General features: G+C 39.4%; 1 protein-coding gene across 2 annotated transcripts in view; it reads left to right on the forward strand.

Moving 5' to 3' along the window:
* Nucleotides 1-9838, forward strand: part of LOC121357992 (SPHK1 interactor, AKAP domain containing) — a 63067-nt gene extending 53229 nt beyond the window's left edge. Inside the window, exons 8-12 of one of the 2 annotated variants that reach the window (XM_041475820.1) lie at nt 2109-2288; nt 4185-4271; nt 5273-5325; nt 5410-5594; nt 7641-9838. In XM_041475820.1, the coding sequence (XP_041331754.1) occupies nt 2109-2288; nt 4185-4271; nt 5273-5325; nt 5410-5594; nt 7641-7784 (649 nt within the window). In that variant the 3' untranslated portion in view covers nt 7785-9838. The remainder of the gene's footprint in view (nt 1-2108; nt 2289-4184; nt 4272-5272; nt 5326-5409; nt 5595-7640) is intronic. The other variant, XM_041475821.1, reaches the window with a different exon arrangement.
* Nucleotides 9839-12390: the final 2552 nt, after the last annotated feature.

Below are 12390 nucleotides of genomic sequence, written 5' to 3' on the forward strand. Positions count from 1 at the left end.
GAAAATGAAGTTATTTTTGCCATTTACAAGCCCTTTCATCTTTTCCTCTGCCTTTGAAGCAGAGTTCCCAACATGGCTATGACATGGTTAAAGCAATAGGACTGGTAGGGCAGAATTAGTAAGCAGAGGCTACATCTGCCTGAGCATCTTGGCTCAGCAATGCTGTGCAGTTCTGGTTCAGCTTGCCTCCATTTCTGTCCATTGGCCTCATTTGCAGCATGAAATGCAGAGAAATCCAAATGCAATCTCAAACAGAAGCTGCCCAAGTGCTCTCCAGATGTGCCCATATCCTTGCTGGGAAGGCAGAGCCTCCAGTGGTTCTTCACACAGATCTGAACCATTTGTGGCATGGCTGTCTGGATTAAGTCTAGGCTGAAGTGAAAACCTAAAAATATATATAATGTAGCTATAAAAGCATCAGTAGAAATTGCTCTAATCCACTCCTACTGCATGAAATTACTTGCTAGTTCAGATACAGGCACATAGGACTCCAGGCAAAATATCCAGCAGACATAGAGTCAGTTAGGGGAAAAAAAAAAAAACATTAAGACCTTCAGCAAAGAAAAAAGCTATTTCTTCTATGTAGGCAGTGCAATAGAGCCAGTCCTGTCACAGTTACACAGAAACTGTTCCAAGTGACTGTTCACAAGTGGGGAACTGTCAGTTCAAAGCATCACTGGTGTGAGATGTAATTGCGTAATGAATCTAACAAAACCCAAAATGCCAAGAAACATCACCCACACAAACCTCTTGTGTTTTGGACCAGGTATCAGGAGCTGCCTGTCCTGTACTAAGCTGAATAGCACCCCTGCCCTGTGGCCTGGCTGCTCAGTGCCCACGTGTCAGAGAGGGCAGGGGCAGAGTCCTGGGCCAGGGCTCGGGGGACAGGCACAGGGTTTGGCAGAGCTGCCTGCCAGGGGAGCAGAGCCCCAGGCAGGCAAGCCCCAGCTCCCTGCACAGGCTGCAACTCTCTGTCATCCAGCATTAATGCAGCAACTTCTGAGAGTGAGAGCTTTTGAGATATTGTTTCAGTATATGCCTAATCAAGGTAATTACTCAGGAGCAGTAGAATTTCTGGTGTGATCTCGTGCTTTACCTGAAGGCAGATGCCTTAAACATAACTACAGATAAAGGTCTGAAGGCAAGAACTTCTCTAGAGAGAACTTGCAGAGGGTTATCAGTACAGAACATAACATTGCTTTAATCCCTAAATTGCAAATGCAGACTATCCAGTGAATATAACAAAACTACAATTTTGCTTTACCTGTTATTCTGGCACTACAGTGATATAATTATTGGAGAGATTGATTATTATTTTTCTTTGTATCAAAAACCCAGCTTAGCTCTAAAAACTTAGCAAAAATATAGTTTCTTTTTTTTTCTGTGTTAATTGCGAGCATGTGTACATATATATGGCACACACACGTGTGACATATGTCAAGTGTGCAGAATTAAAGCATTTTTCCCTTAACCCTGTACTTTCTAAACTCAGTCTGGGCTCCATCTTCTGTCTGGTTTCTGACTGTTGCAATACTTTGTCCTTCCCCAGCCTAAGCAGTGAAGATCCTAAGGACATGGCAGACTCAGAGTCATTAGTGATTCACAACCCGCAATACTTTCTTACTTTCACTTCTTTTGGATCTACAATTTTAATAAAGTAGAAAACCCTGTCAAGAACTTCATTCACTTGTTAGCATGACAGAGATTTAGCAGCAATATATATTTCCAAGAAATTCTGTCATTCTGCAGTAACATATACCACATATTTCAACCACTGATTGACTGAAGTGCATTAAGCAATAAAACTTTACAGTGATCGGGTTTTTTATACATGCTAAATCTTTCTGTACAAGCTAAAACCTTTCTATGCATACTTAAATCTAGGGTTTGTGTTTATTTATAGCAGTCATAAGAAAGTCCTTTTTAAGAGCATCTCGGGCCAGATGTTTTGCTGGACTATGTATAAATTATAAGCTTGTCCAATCTTTTGCATGTCTGTAATTCTGCAGCTTGGTTGACTTTAATGAGCAGCATTGCCTGAAGATTGGTGGCACCAGTTTGTTTGCCTATATTACAATATCAATGTGCCTTCCCTATCACCCTGCCAGCAGCAGTCCTCAGAGCAGATCGGATGCTGAAATCCTAGGAGAGACAAAAGCAGCTGAAGAATTTCCAGCCCATCTCAGCAGCAGTGAGGAAAGCACTGGCAGCTGGTCCCAGCTGGCCAACGATGAGGACAATCCTGATGACACCAGCAGCTACCTGCAGCTCAGCGAGCGCTCCCTGAGGTACCCACGTTGTCTCTTCCCACTGTTCAGTGTGCTCTGCCCTCCAAGCCTACCCTGCATCAGCAGTGAGAGGCAACAGCTGGAGATTTACTCAGAATACTGTAAAGAATGTCTAGTGGCAGACTTTATTTCTTTATTTTTTAATAAGGGAAAAAGATTAGCCGTGTTCTGATTCTCAGCCAGGTCTTTTTACTGTTAGTGAGTAGCTCAATTCAGGCAAAGAAAAAACCTCCTGGCATCACCAAAGTGTCTCAGTCCTACAGCAAAAAGGCCACTGGACAAGTTAATTGCTATAATTTTTCTTTTGATTTATTTGCTGTTGTTTGCCTAATGTTTATTTTGGCACCTCCTTAGCTGAGATAGACAAGACTGCCATTCCCATTTCCCTGTGAAATTCATGCACTGAGAACAAAGATTGAGCCCTGATCTGCTTAGACTGGCACAAGGGTGCAAATTAACAGAGGATGACCAATTTTTCCCTGAGTAGATATAAATTCAACAGCTTCTACTACTATGACCTGATTTTGTTTCAACTCAAGTCAGGACAAATGTTTGAAAATGTTATTTAGTCCTTGGAGTTTATATAGAGCGGTGGTAGTTTGACTTCAGCCCTTTCACAGCACCAAATTGAGTAAGGGTTTTCCTTCACATGCTCTTAGACTGTGTTTTAAAATATTATCAAGTAATTACATCTTTTTCTTGAGTATTAAGATGACAAGGAGGGAAGACATTATGGTAATGAAGCAGGGAAAAGAAAGAGTCTCTGTCAGAGAGCACTGTTGGCTGGCTGAAATTACTGAACAAAACATGGCTGTCAGTGCAGCTGAACATTCATCCTGTCATTACAGTATCAACCTTTAACAAAGTCCTTGGTCTGAGAGAGCTGAAGTATTGTGCCTTTCAGCTCTGCACTAGAACAGAAATTGCTAAAGCAAGTCTGAATGCATGGCATGCTGACAATGTCTCAGAACACCCTGATGGGGAGAGGAACTGTCTAATCAATCCCTCTAATGTAGGGGAAAATACTGTTGGTTGGTTTCTCAGTGAAAATTAAGTGGTTCACCATGACTCGCCACACAGAATTTGTTCATGGTAATTGACTTGCAGCCAGCAAATTCACAACCTGTCCATGAGACTATTACAGTATCTGCATAAACATTCACTGTCACATTTATAATGATGTTATAAAGTGAATTGGTAATATTTTTTTCAAAATATCCTCAAGTGTGCTACTTCATCCTTGTGAAGAAGCCAAAGAGAATACTTCTGTGTATTTGTGGTCCCAATGAGCAAATTGGCTTTGATTAAAATCTCAGTCTTTCAGAGTAGTCAGAAACATGAGGGGCCATCCCTGTACCTGTGGGTTCCATCAGATCCCAAACAGTATTTGGGGTGTGATTTAATACACTGAAACTGCTGCTGGTTACCAGTGTGGACTCACCCTACAGGTAAGTGTATGATGGGCAGCCAGTGCCTTGCTCCTGAACTCCCCATGTTCCGAGGGAGCTGGATCTTTGCAGGTTTCTTGCAGGACATCTCTGTACCTGCTAATCCTTCTTTTCAAGGACTCAGGCACGCTCAGTTTTTGTTTGAGGCCAAGTGTTCATTGCATAAGCCATTCACAAGAAGACAGTCCACCTTTTTTCCTGCAATTTACAGCATCACTTGATGCATTGATGCACTGATACATGCTTGATCTAGAATTATTTTAATGGAAGCCTCATTACTTTGAGCAGACTAGTGTGCTTCATTCAGGGAACCTCTTGCTGAGCACAATTGATTTTATAGAATAGAGCTCCTCCCCACTTTGCTTTGTACAGAAATAAATTTTTAGAAGATGTATGGAGACATGTTCAGCACAGCTTGGCACTAATACTTAAACTTTTGCTTTGTCAGCAATGGCAACAGCAGTACAACTAGCAGTCTTGGCATTATGGACCTGGAAATTTATCAGGAGAACGTGCCATCTTCTCCTATGATTAAGTAAGTAGTCACTGAAGTGAGACTTGATGTTTAGTCCAATTTTAACTGCAAATCATTTATGCCACCGAAGCCGTGCCAAGCCCTGCTTTGCACCTGCTGCTGTGCCTGCCCATGGTTTCAGAAAAAAGCACATGCAGGTGTCTGTGCAGAGTGAGGGCACCAGACAGTGAAAAATTACAGGAAAACCCAGTCAGGTGGATCTCTTGAGAACACAGATCCATCAATCACCCTGTCTAAAAGACAGTTCTCTGTGGTATCAGATTTCTGTCATCGAACCTTCTTCTCTGAATGACTTCAGATATTATCAAAGCTCTACTGTAACACCAATGAAGGTCAAGCAAATAAGGATCAATTAAAAGCCATTTTAAAAAACCCAATAGCATTCTTTCCAATAATAATAATAACATGGCCCACAGTACATCTTACCTATTGTTCCTGGGAATGTTTCTACTGACCATGCAATTCAATTATCAAGAGATGCGCGAATACATCCTGCCTAAAGGTCCTGGTACAACCTGCCAGCTGGTGAATGTCATTATGCAGCCAGGGCACACCCACTGCACAAACATACAGACTGGACATCACATACTGAACACGGGAATTTCTGAAGTCAGTGACGTCAGAAAGTTGTCACAGCAAAACACAGACATTGGAAATTCAGCATTTCCACCCAGGTTATGAGACTTGCTGTGTCTTACCATAATGTCGTTTGCTTGTCATTATGTGAGCTGTAAAGATGCACAGATCCTGGTGAAACGTAATACATGACATAACTAATACAAGTACTTCATCCTGCTACAGAAAAATGCTGCAATTCAGTTTTTCCTGATTCACAGATTAAATAATGAAATATATTCAGCATTTTATTGTTTCATCCTATGTAACCTTTTTCTTGCAGTTTTCTAGGTCTTGCATTGAGGGAGAAGTTTGTTCATCATGAAGCAATGTTGTAGATTGTTCCTAAGTATGACTAATAAGTTTTGTTGTTGTTTGTTTCTAAGTGAATTAGTAGAAGAAAAGGTTTTCCTTAAAGAACAGACAGAAAACACTGAGGGTAAGTTGAACCATATCAATTAAAACATGCAGTTTGAAGGTAACACAAGCAATTGCACAGTAACTAGTGGGATTATTTTTCCAGAAAGTACTTCTGAGCTTTCAGTGGGAACAGCCAACTGTCAAAAGGACCTCCTGGTGATAAACTTTGATCTGGAGCCAGAGTGCCCTGACGTGGAGCTGCGAGCCACCCTGCAGTGGATTGCTGCTTCTGAACTTGGAATTCCAACTATCTATTTTAAGAAATCTCAGGAAAACAGAATTGAAAAGGTAGTGTTTACAGAATTGGGCATACTATTAATGTCTACATAACTGTAACAGTTACAATTTAGTGAAGTTATTGAGCTTAAAAGCAGATGCAAAAACATCTTCATTACAGTAAGATGGCAACACTGCTGTTTATGAGAGAAAGAAATGCGAGGACAGGTGTGTCAGAATTTAAAGTACATGAAATATGTAGCAGATTGTCTATGGCATGAGAAAATGTGACCATGGTACCTTGTCCAAGTCTGTATGGCATGCTTTGATGAATCTATCCACTTTTTCATATCAATGATACATTAAATACTAATGCCCAAGGCAGAATTAACAGAGTCCTTTATGTGGCTGCATTTGAAAGGCTGCACATGGCTTACGTGGAGTTTAAGTGCAAAGGTTTAAAAAATAAAAACAAAAAAAACATTTTTGTGTAGACATCACATGCATAATGGTCTCCTACTTGGTCATTATAGTGTGAGACATTGTTTGGACTTAAGATTTTCAGTCCTTTGGCTGGTTCTGCCTTGCTTGTAACACCAATTACAGCAGCCTCAGGTCATCTGGACTTGTGCCTAGCTGTTCATAAATTGCTGCAGCTCAGGGTACAGCTTTTGAGAGCAGAAGTCTCTTGAGAGTGGAGAGACAGATGACTGAGAAACCTCCTGAGGTGTTAGTCCAGGCCAGAGCCAGGAACAACACTGAAGTCCAAAATAGCCACAAGAAGTGCAAACTCTTTCTATTTCTGAATGATCAGCTGGGGCTCCTTTGTAGACCCCACCAAACACCAACCACAACAATTCAGGAAAGACCAAAAAAGAGACCCATTTCCAAGATCAGCAAGAGAGCTTAAGCTTTAAGACTTAAAAACATGTTAGTATTTAAGTCAATTAATGAAAAAAGTATTACAAATCAGTATTTTGGTCTCTTATGGGAAGATCATTTTGAGTAGCAGAGATATTGTTTGATTTTCTTGAGTACATGCATTTGGGAATCATAAACATAATTTAAAATGCATTCAACAGCAACAGTCCAAATTGCATCTAATTAAAGAAACAGCTGTCAGCTTTACCCATGTGCTTTGGCAAACAGTTAATTCAATTGCAAAAATACACTAGAGAATAATGAAGCACATCCTGCCTACAACAGCATTCTTGGAAATCACGTGCCTATTAAATATCATTAAAATACATATTAAAAGTTTATGCTGCAGTATGTAAATAGCAAACAGCTACGCCAAGTAGAGACACAATCTTTTCTTTTGAGCTTTAAAACTAAAGACAGAAGGAGCAAACTAATTATTATGAAATTCAAAGAAATGAAAAGTTTTGATTTTCATTTATGTGCTTCAGAAGAAAAAGGGACCAGATGGATGACCCTGTGGAGCCCATTATTAAGTACCAAGTGGACAAAACTCAGGATTTTTTTTTACAGCTGCTTAAGAACATGTAGTTAACCTCTGGTTTCTTGGGGAAAAAAAAAGTCAAATACAGATACTGTCTATGTTTATGTCTGTTTTTACTATATTTAAAACACAACTGTGATAAATACCTTCATGTGACAAAATTTTACACAGAATTCCCTCTCACCAGTACTATTGAATATTTTAAATACTATGGCATATATATATGGAAGTACAGAAAATTAGACATAAAGTAAAATGTAGCCAGTGGTAATGCAAAAATATTTTTTCAAGATGGATAATCACACTTCCATTATTTTGACAATGAGTTGTTGATAACATGGCAAATAGCGATCCTTTATCAAACTGACTTTATCTGTTTTTACTTTCATTGCAATAAATAAATAATTGACAGAAGCAGTTAATTTAGAAAATGTCATGAGGGCCCATCAGTCTTTGGGGAGCTATGGAACTAGAGAAATTAGGTTTTTATAAATAGCAAGAATGTTGATGTTGCTGTGCACTGAATGGTCTCCACTCCCTCATGCAGCTGTGCATTTGCAAAGGGTGGGCTAACAAGAGTTTGTGTCTATGCATTCCACAAAACCTTAGATGTTCACCAAATCCCAAGTGTATTTCATGGTGTTATTTTTATTTAGTTTCTAGATGTGGTGCAGTTAGTTCAGCGGAAGTCCTGGAAAGTGGGGGATATCTTCCAAGCCGTGGTGCAGTACTGCAAGCTCAGCGAGGAGGGCAGAGAGATCACCCCCAGCCTGTTTGACTGGCTGCTTGAGCTGGGCTAACAAAGCTCCCTGGCTCAGCTTTCCTGTTTTATTCCAGTTTAAATAAGCAGTGGTTTGTGTAACGCTCTGATTTCTGAACATCACTGAATAAAATGTGCAAAATGTACAAACTCTACAAGAACAGCACAAATCCGTGCCACAACTGACCCAGGAGCAAAGTGAATCCGAATTTATTGTGTCTTTCTGTGTCATGAGGGTCTCTTGACATGTTGTGCTATAGGATGCACTGTACTATGAGGGGATGGATTTTTAGCCTCCTGAATTAATGAACTACACAGTAAAGGCTTAATTATCTAATATATTCAATTTTCATCAATTTGATTAAATCAGTCAGGTAAAATGGGATAGTAGCCTACCATTCAGTTTTAAAACAACACTGATATTTGTACAATTTAACTGTTAGAAGCAGAGTGTGTTTCAGAATGCCTGGAGGCACTCTTGTCCCTAGATAAGTAATATTTATGGGTTCTTAAAATCCCCATAATCTGCTAAGGGGTAAAAGCTTTTGAACACCTAACACCTTTGCTGTTAGATAACACAACAAAAAGCTGCTGAAAACACATTTTAGTTTCTTCCCATATGTTTATTTCTCTTCCATAGCTGTTCCTGACTCCTGCAACCTTCCCAAAGAAGTAAAATCCAGTCTCCTAATTACTATCCTTAAAAGACTGGTTCCTTTTCCTGGGAAGCAGTGCAGTTCAGTATAGCTACACCTGGCAGGTTCCTGCACACAGCTCTGTGAGCCAGGGCAGCAGTCCTCAAGCCCAGTCCTGCCCCAGCCCTGCCACCTTGGGCGAGTCATTTCACCTCTGTGCCTCAGTGTCCCTGCCTGGCAAAAGGGAATCATGATAGTACAATTGTTACCTGAAGTGCTTCTGTTGAAAGCACTATGTAACATTTTACATATCAATTAAAAGCAGTGAAAAAACAACTATTTTAATTTAATGTAATCGAATAAATTGTTAATGAGGTGAAGAAATACATATATTAAAAGAGCACCATCTTGTCCTAAAAATCTCAAGGTTAATTTTTGTAACTTAGAAAAAAGCAAAATGTTTGTTAAAATTTCAGCAGACATATGTGTTCATTTTGAAGATAACTGTTTGGACTATGTGTGAGAGTTCACATTCCTATAACATTTCTATAATTGTTTGATAAGATATACTCTGCTATTGTCCTGTTGAGATGATCTGTTGGTATCATGCACTTAGTAATACATTCTCTCGACTCTGCCAAAGAGACTGGGTGTGAATTTAAAAGGCAAACATGATTTACAACATCACAGCTCTTTTGCAATTTGGTTTTTTTTTGAAAATACTTTTCATCTGTCTTACTCAAATAGTGGAATAGAATACCTGCCTGCTTTTCCCAAAAAATATTTAAGAGAAGTTTTATTTTCCATATAACAGTATATGCTTCTGTAATATTTCTTGAAAAAAAACCTATCTTTTTGCACTAAATATTTTTGAAAATTTTGAAGTAGTTTTAAATAATTTATGAAAAAGAGCCATATTCTCACTTTTATCTTTAAAACCATTTCAAAACTTGCATGATTGCATCACTCATTTGTTACAAAATACAAATCGTTACTGAATCAAGATCTAATGAGGAACATTAAATAACATGAGTAATTCTCAATCTACTCTGCAGTATAAACAGAACAGGAACGATGGCTTTGCAGTCAAAATAAAGGTCAATTTATTGCAAACACTGAACATAACTGGAGTCACTGGGCCAGTCCCTAAGAACTGCTGAGCATCTCTAACTCCCACTAACATGAGTGGCAACTCTGAATGCTCAGCATTTCTGAGGCTGAGAGCTAATAAAAAGCACCAAGAATTATAAAGTGCTTTGTTTGAGTTAATAAATGGGAAAGTGTATTTATTTTTAAACCAAATACAGTTAGTTGTCAGTATACAATTTTTTGTTGTGATAGAATAAATGTTTACAAAGCACAAATATCATGACAGAGTTGTAACAGTGTGATGCAGTTTCTCTGTACAGTAGTTCTTAATGTTGCAATTTATTCAGAAATAAATTTATGTTATAATGTGTGTCCTCTTTGCCTTCCTAAATTGTTCACAAATGAGCTATGGATTTTTTTGACCTATTAAATATTTGCCTGCCATCCCTGGAGCTTCTCAAACTCTGCTTCTCAATGACAAATCTGATCCATGGCTCTGACCAAAACAAGTCAGAGCAAGGTCCAGGTCTTACCTCAGTGACAGAGCTACTTAGGTTCAACACGTTATTCAAGAGATAAAAGGCTAAATATAACACTCTTAGTATCACAATAAAATAAATAGAAATGATACCCTGACTGCCCAGCATAACTCCCAATGTGCAAGCCTCTGTCAGCGCTCACTCTGGCTGCTTTCAGTACCTGCAAAAGGAGCAGGAGGGTGGGGAGACAGAAGTTCAGGACTTTCCTCTCCTTGTGTAAGTTCACAGGGACATTTACTGCAATATTGTCTGGATATCACAGGTATTTCTACTGCTACACAGAAAAGGAAACCATCACTTCGCTGAATAAATCAGAAAAGCATTTGTCCATTCTTAATTTTTTTTCAGTTTTTTAAAAGTGGATATTAAATACACGCAAATGAGAACAACATACAGCCTTAGGTATAAATCTCCCTCTGCATGAGCATGATGCAGGTTTTTAACATCAGGGGTGGTTGCTCACTGTCTTTCTGGATAAAAACTAGGATACAACAAATTAAAATCATATGAGGCAGATTCAAAGCAAACAAAAAGAGATGAGAAGTTATCGAATGAGTGGATGCAAGGAACTGTACACAGCTTCTAGTGTGAGCTGGAGAGGTTCTTGCAGGAGATGTTTCAGGGGATGCCCTGGCCATCAGAGGCCCCCATGGGAGCAGCAGCCATGGCAGCAGTGCTCCCCTTCCTGGAGGTGGCTCCAGGGGAAGGTACATTGCCACCCCAGAGTTGTTTCTATCACCCATAATGAGCAGCAACATTTGGCCTGTAGATCTGCTACTCTTCAAAAAGCAATTCTACTGTATTTGAATTAGATATTTAAAAACTTCATTTTTTATGTTTTCGTGCTTAGGGTTCTTTTAATGTTGAGGTTACTAGAAGCTGAAAAACTGTAATTACCTCAATTTTTTTCATACCTCCGAAGATTTTTATTGTCTTAAAGTAAATTAACCAAATTATGGTCTGTGATAAAAATAGTCACCTGTAGATTCAGTAGATAACTTTTCTGAAGATGCCAGTTTTATACTTGCTCTTGCCCTGTTTCATGCAGAGCTGCATGACAGACAAGCATAGGAATTTCACTGTGAATCCTGAACTCTGTTTCAAAATGACAGAGGGAAAAAGCCCACTAGTCCATTGAAATAAAGAACCCACATGACCTACTTAAATAAAACAAATTGCAGCTCAGAAGGAGGGCACATCCATACCAGCCAATTTAAGAATCTGAGTCAGAGCCATTCCAAAGCCTTTTCCAGGTATGAGCAAACCTATAACACCACTATTTGAATTTTCCCAACCCCCTCTGAACCCAGTCATCACAAGGAACAGGCCCTCAGAAGGCAACCTGCAGCTGTGCAGCATTTAGCAGGACAGACAGCTCTATTAGACAGCTGGACTATCAAACTAATTCAAACAATTTGCAGTGAAGACAGGGCTGGGTGATGGCCCAGCTTCAGCTAAGAATTAGACAGTAAAGTGCAGCAAACTGGAAAATAGAAGCAGGATGTATTTCCACATCCTTTTACTGACTACCCAGGAAATGTGAGTGATCCCACTGAAGGAGAAAAAAAAAATCACAAAAAATGCCACTTTTAAAACATGAGTGGGTGTGAGTATTACTGTCATCACCTATTCAGAAAGAACTTGAATCTCACACGTCACAAGTCCAGGAACACATCATGTGCTTACATGGAAATCCCCATCCTTGTGAAGTGTACATTCTGTCCTAGAGCAGATACATTACACAAACTTCTTTCCCAGAAAAACAGAGCTGCATATTCAGAGAGGTTCATCCTGAAAAGATTTCAAAAGTCTAAAGGACAGAAAGAATACAGCAAATATGATTTTACAGTGACAAGCCTAAGCATTTCAGGACTCTCCTGAGGTAATCCTTTTCAATAAGGTCACAGGGAGACAAGTTTGTCACCATTTCAGGGTAATGTTGAAAGCTACATCTCCACCCACACAGTGATTAAAGTAGCACTTGGATAGTATAAGGTACCCAGATTAAAAAAGTGCCAGGTAATAGAGCTTGGACATACACATTCACCATTTTGGCTGAAGGACTAAAGCGGAATCAGAGAAAGGGATAAAGCTGCTGCCAGACCCACAGAATGGTGCCAGCATTTATGCAATACGTTCCTAATGCGTATATCTGTAATTTACAAAATCCGCATGTGTGTGAAGCAAGGTGCAGAGAACATAACATGAAAGCATTCACAGAGAGTATCTAGAGTACTACTGAGGCTCTTACAAGGTACCAAGCCAGCAGTGCTGTAAATCACACCAGATGTGAAGATATTTCACATATGAGCAGGAAACTTAGATAACTTAGCCTGAAAAGCAGTAGTACACACTCAAGAATCTAGAAAGAATCAGAAATGGA

The sequence above is a fragment of the Pyrgilauda ruficollis genome, unplaced genomic scaffold (genome assembly GCF_017590135.1).
Source record: "Pyrgilauda ruficollis isolate IOZ18807 unplaced genomic scaffold, ASM1759013v1 scaffold36, whole genome shotgun sequence".
NCBI lineage: Eukaryota > Metazoa > Chordata > Aves > Passeriformes > Passeridae > Pyrgilauda > Pyrgilauda ruficollis.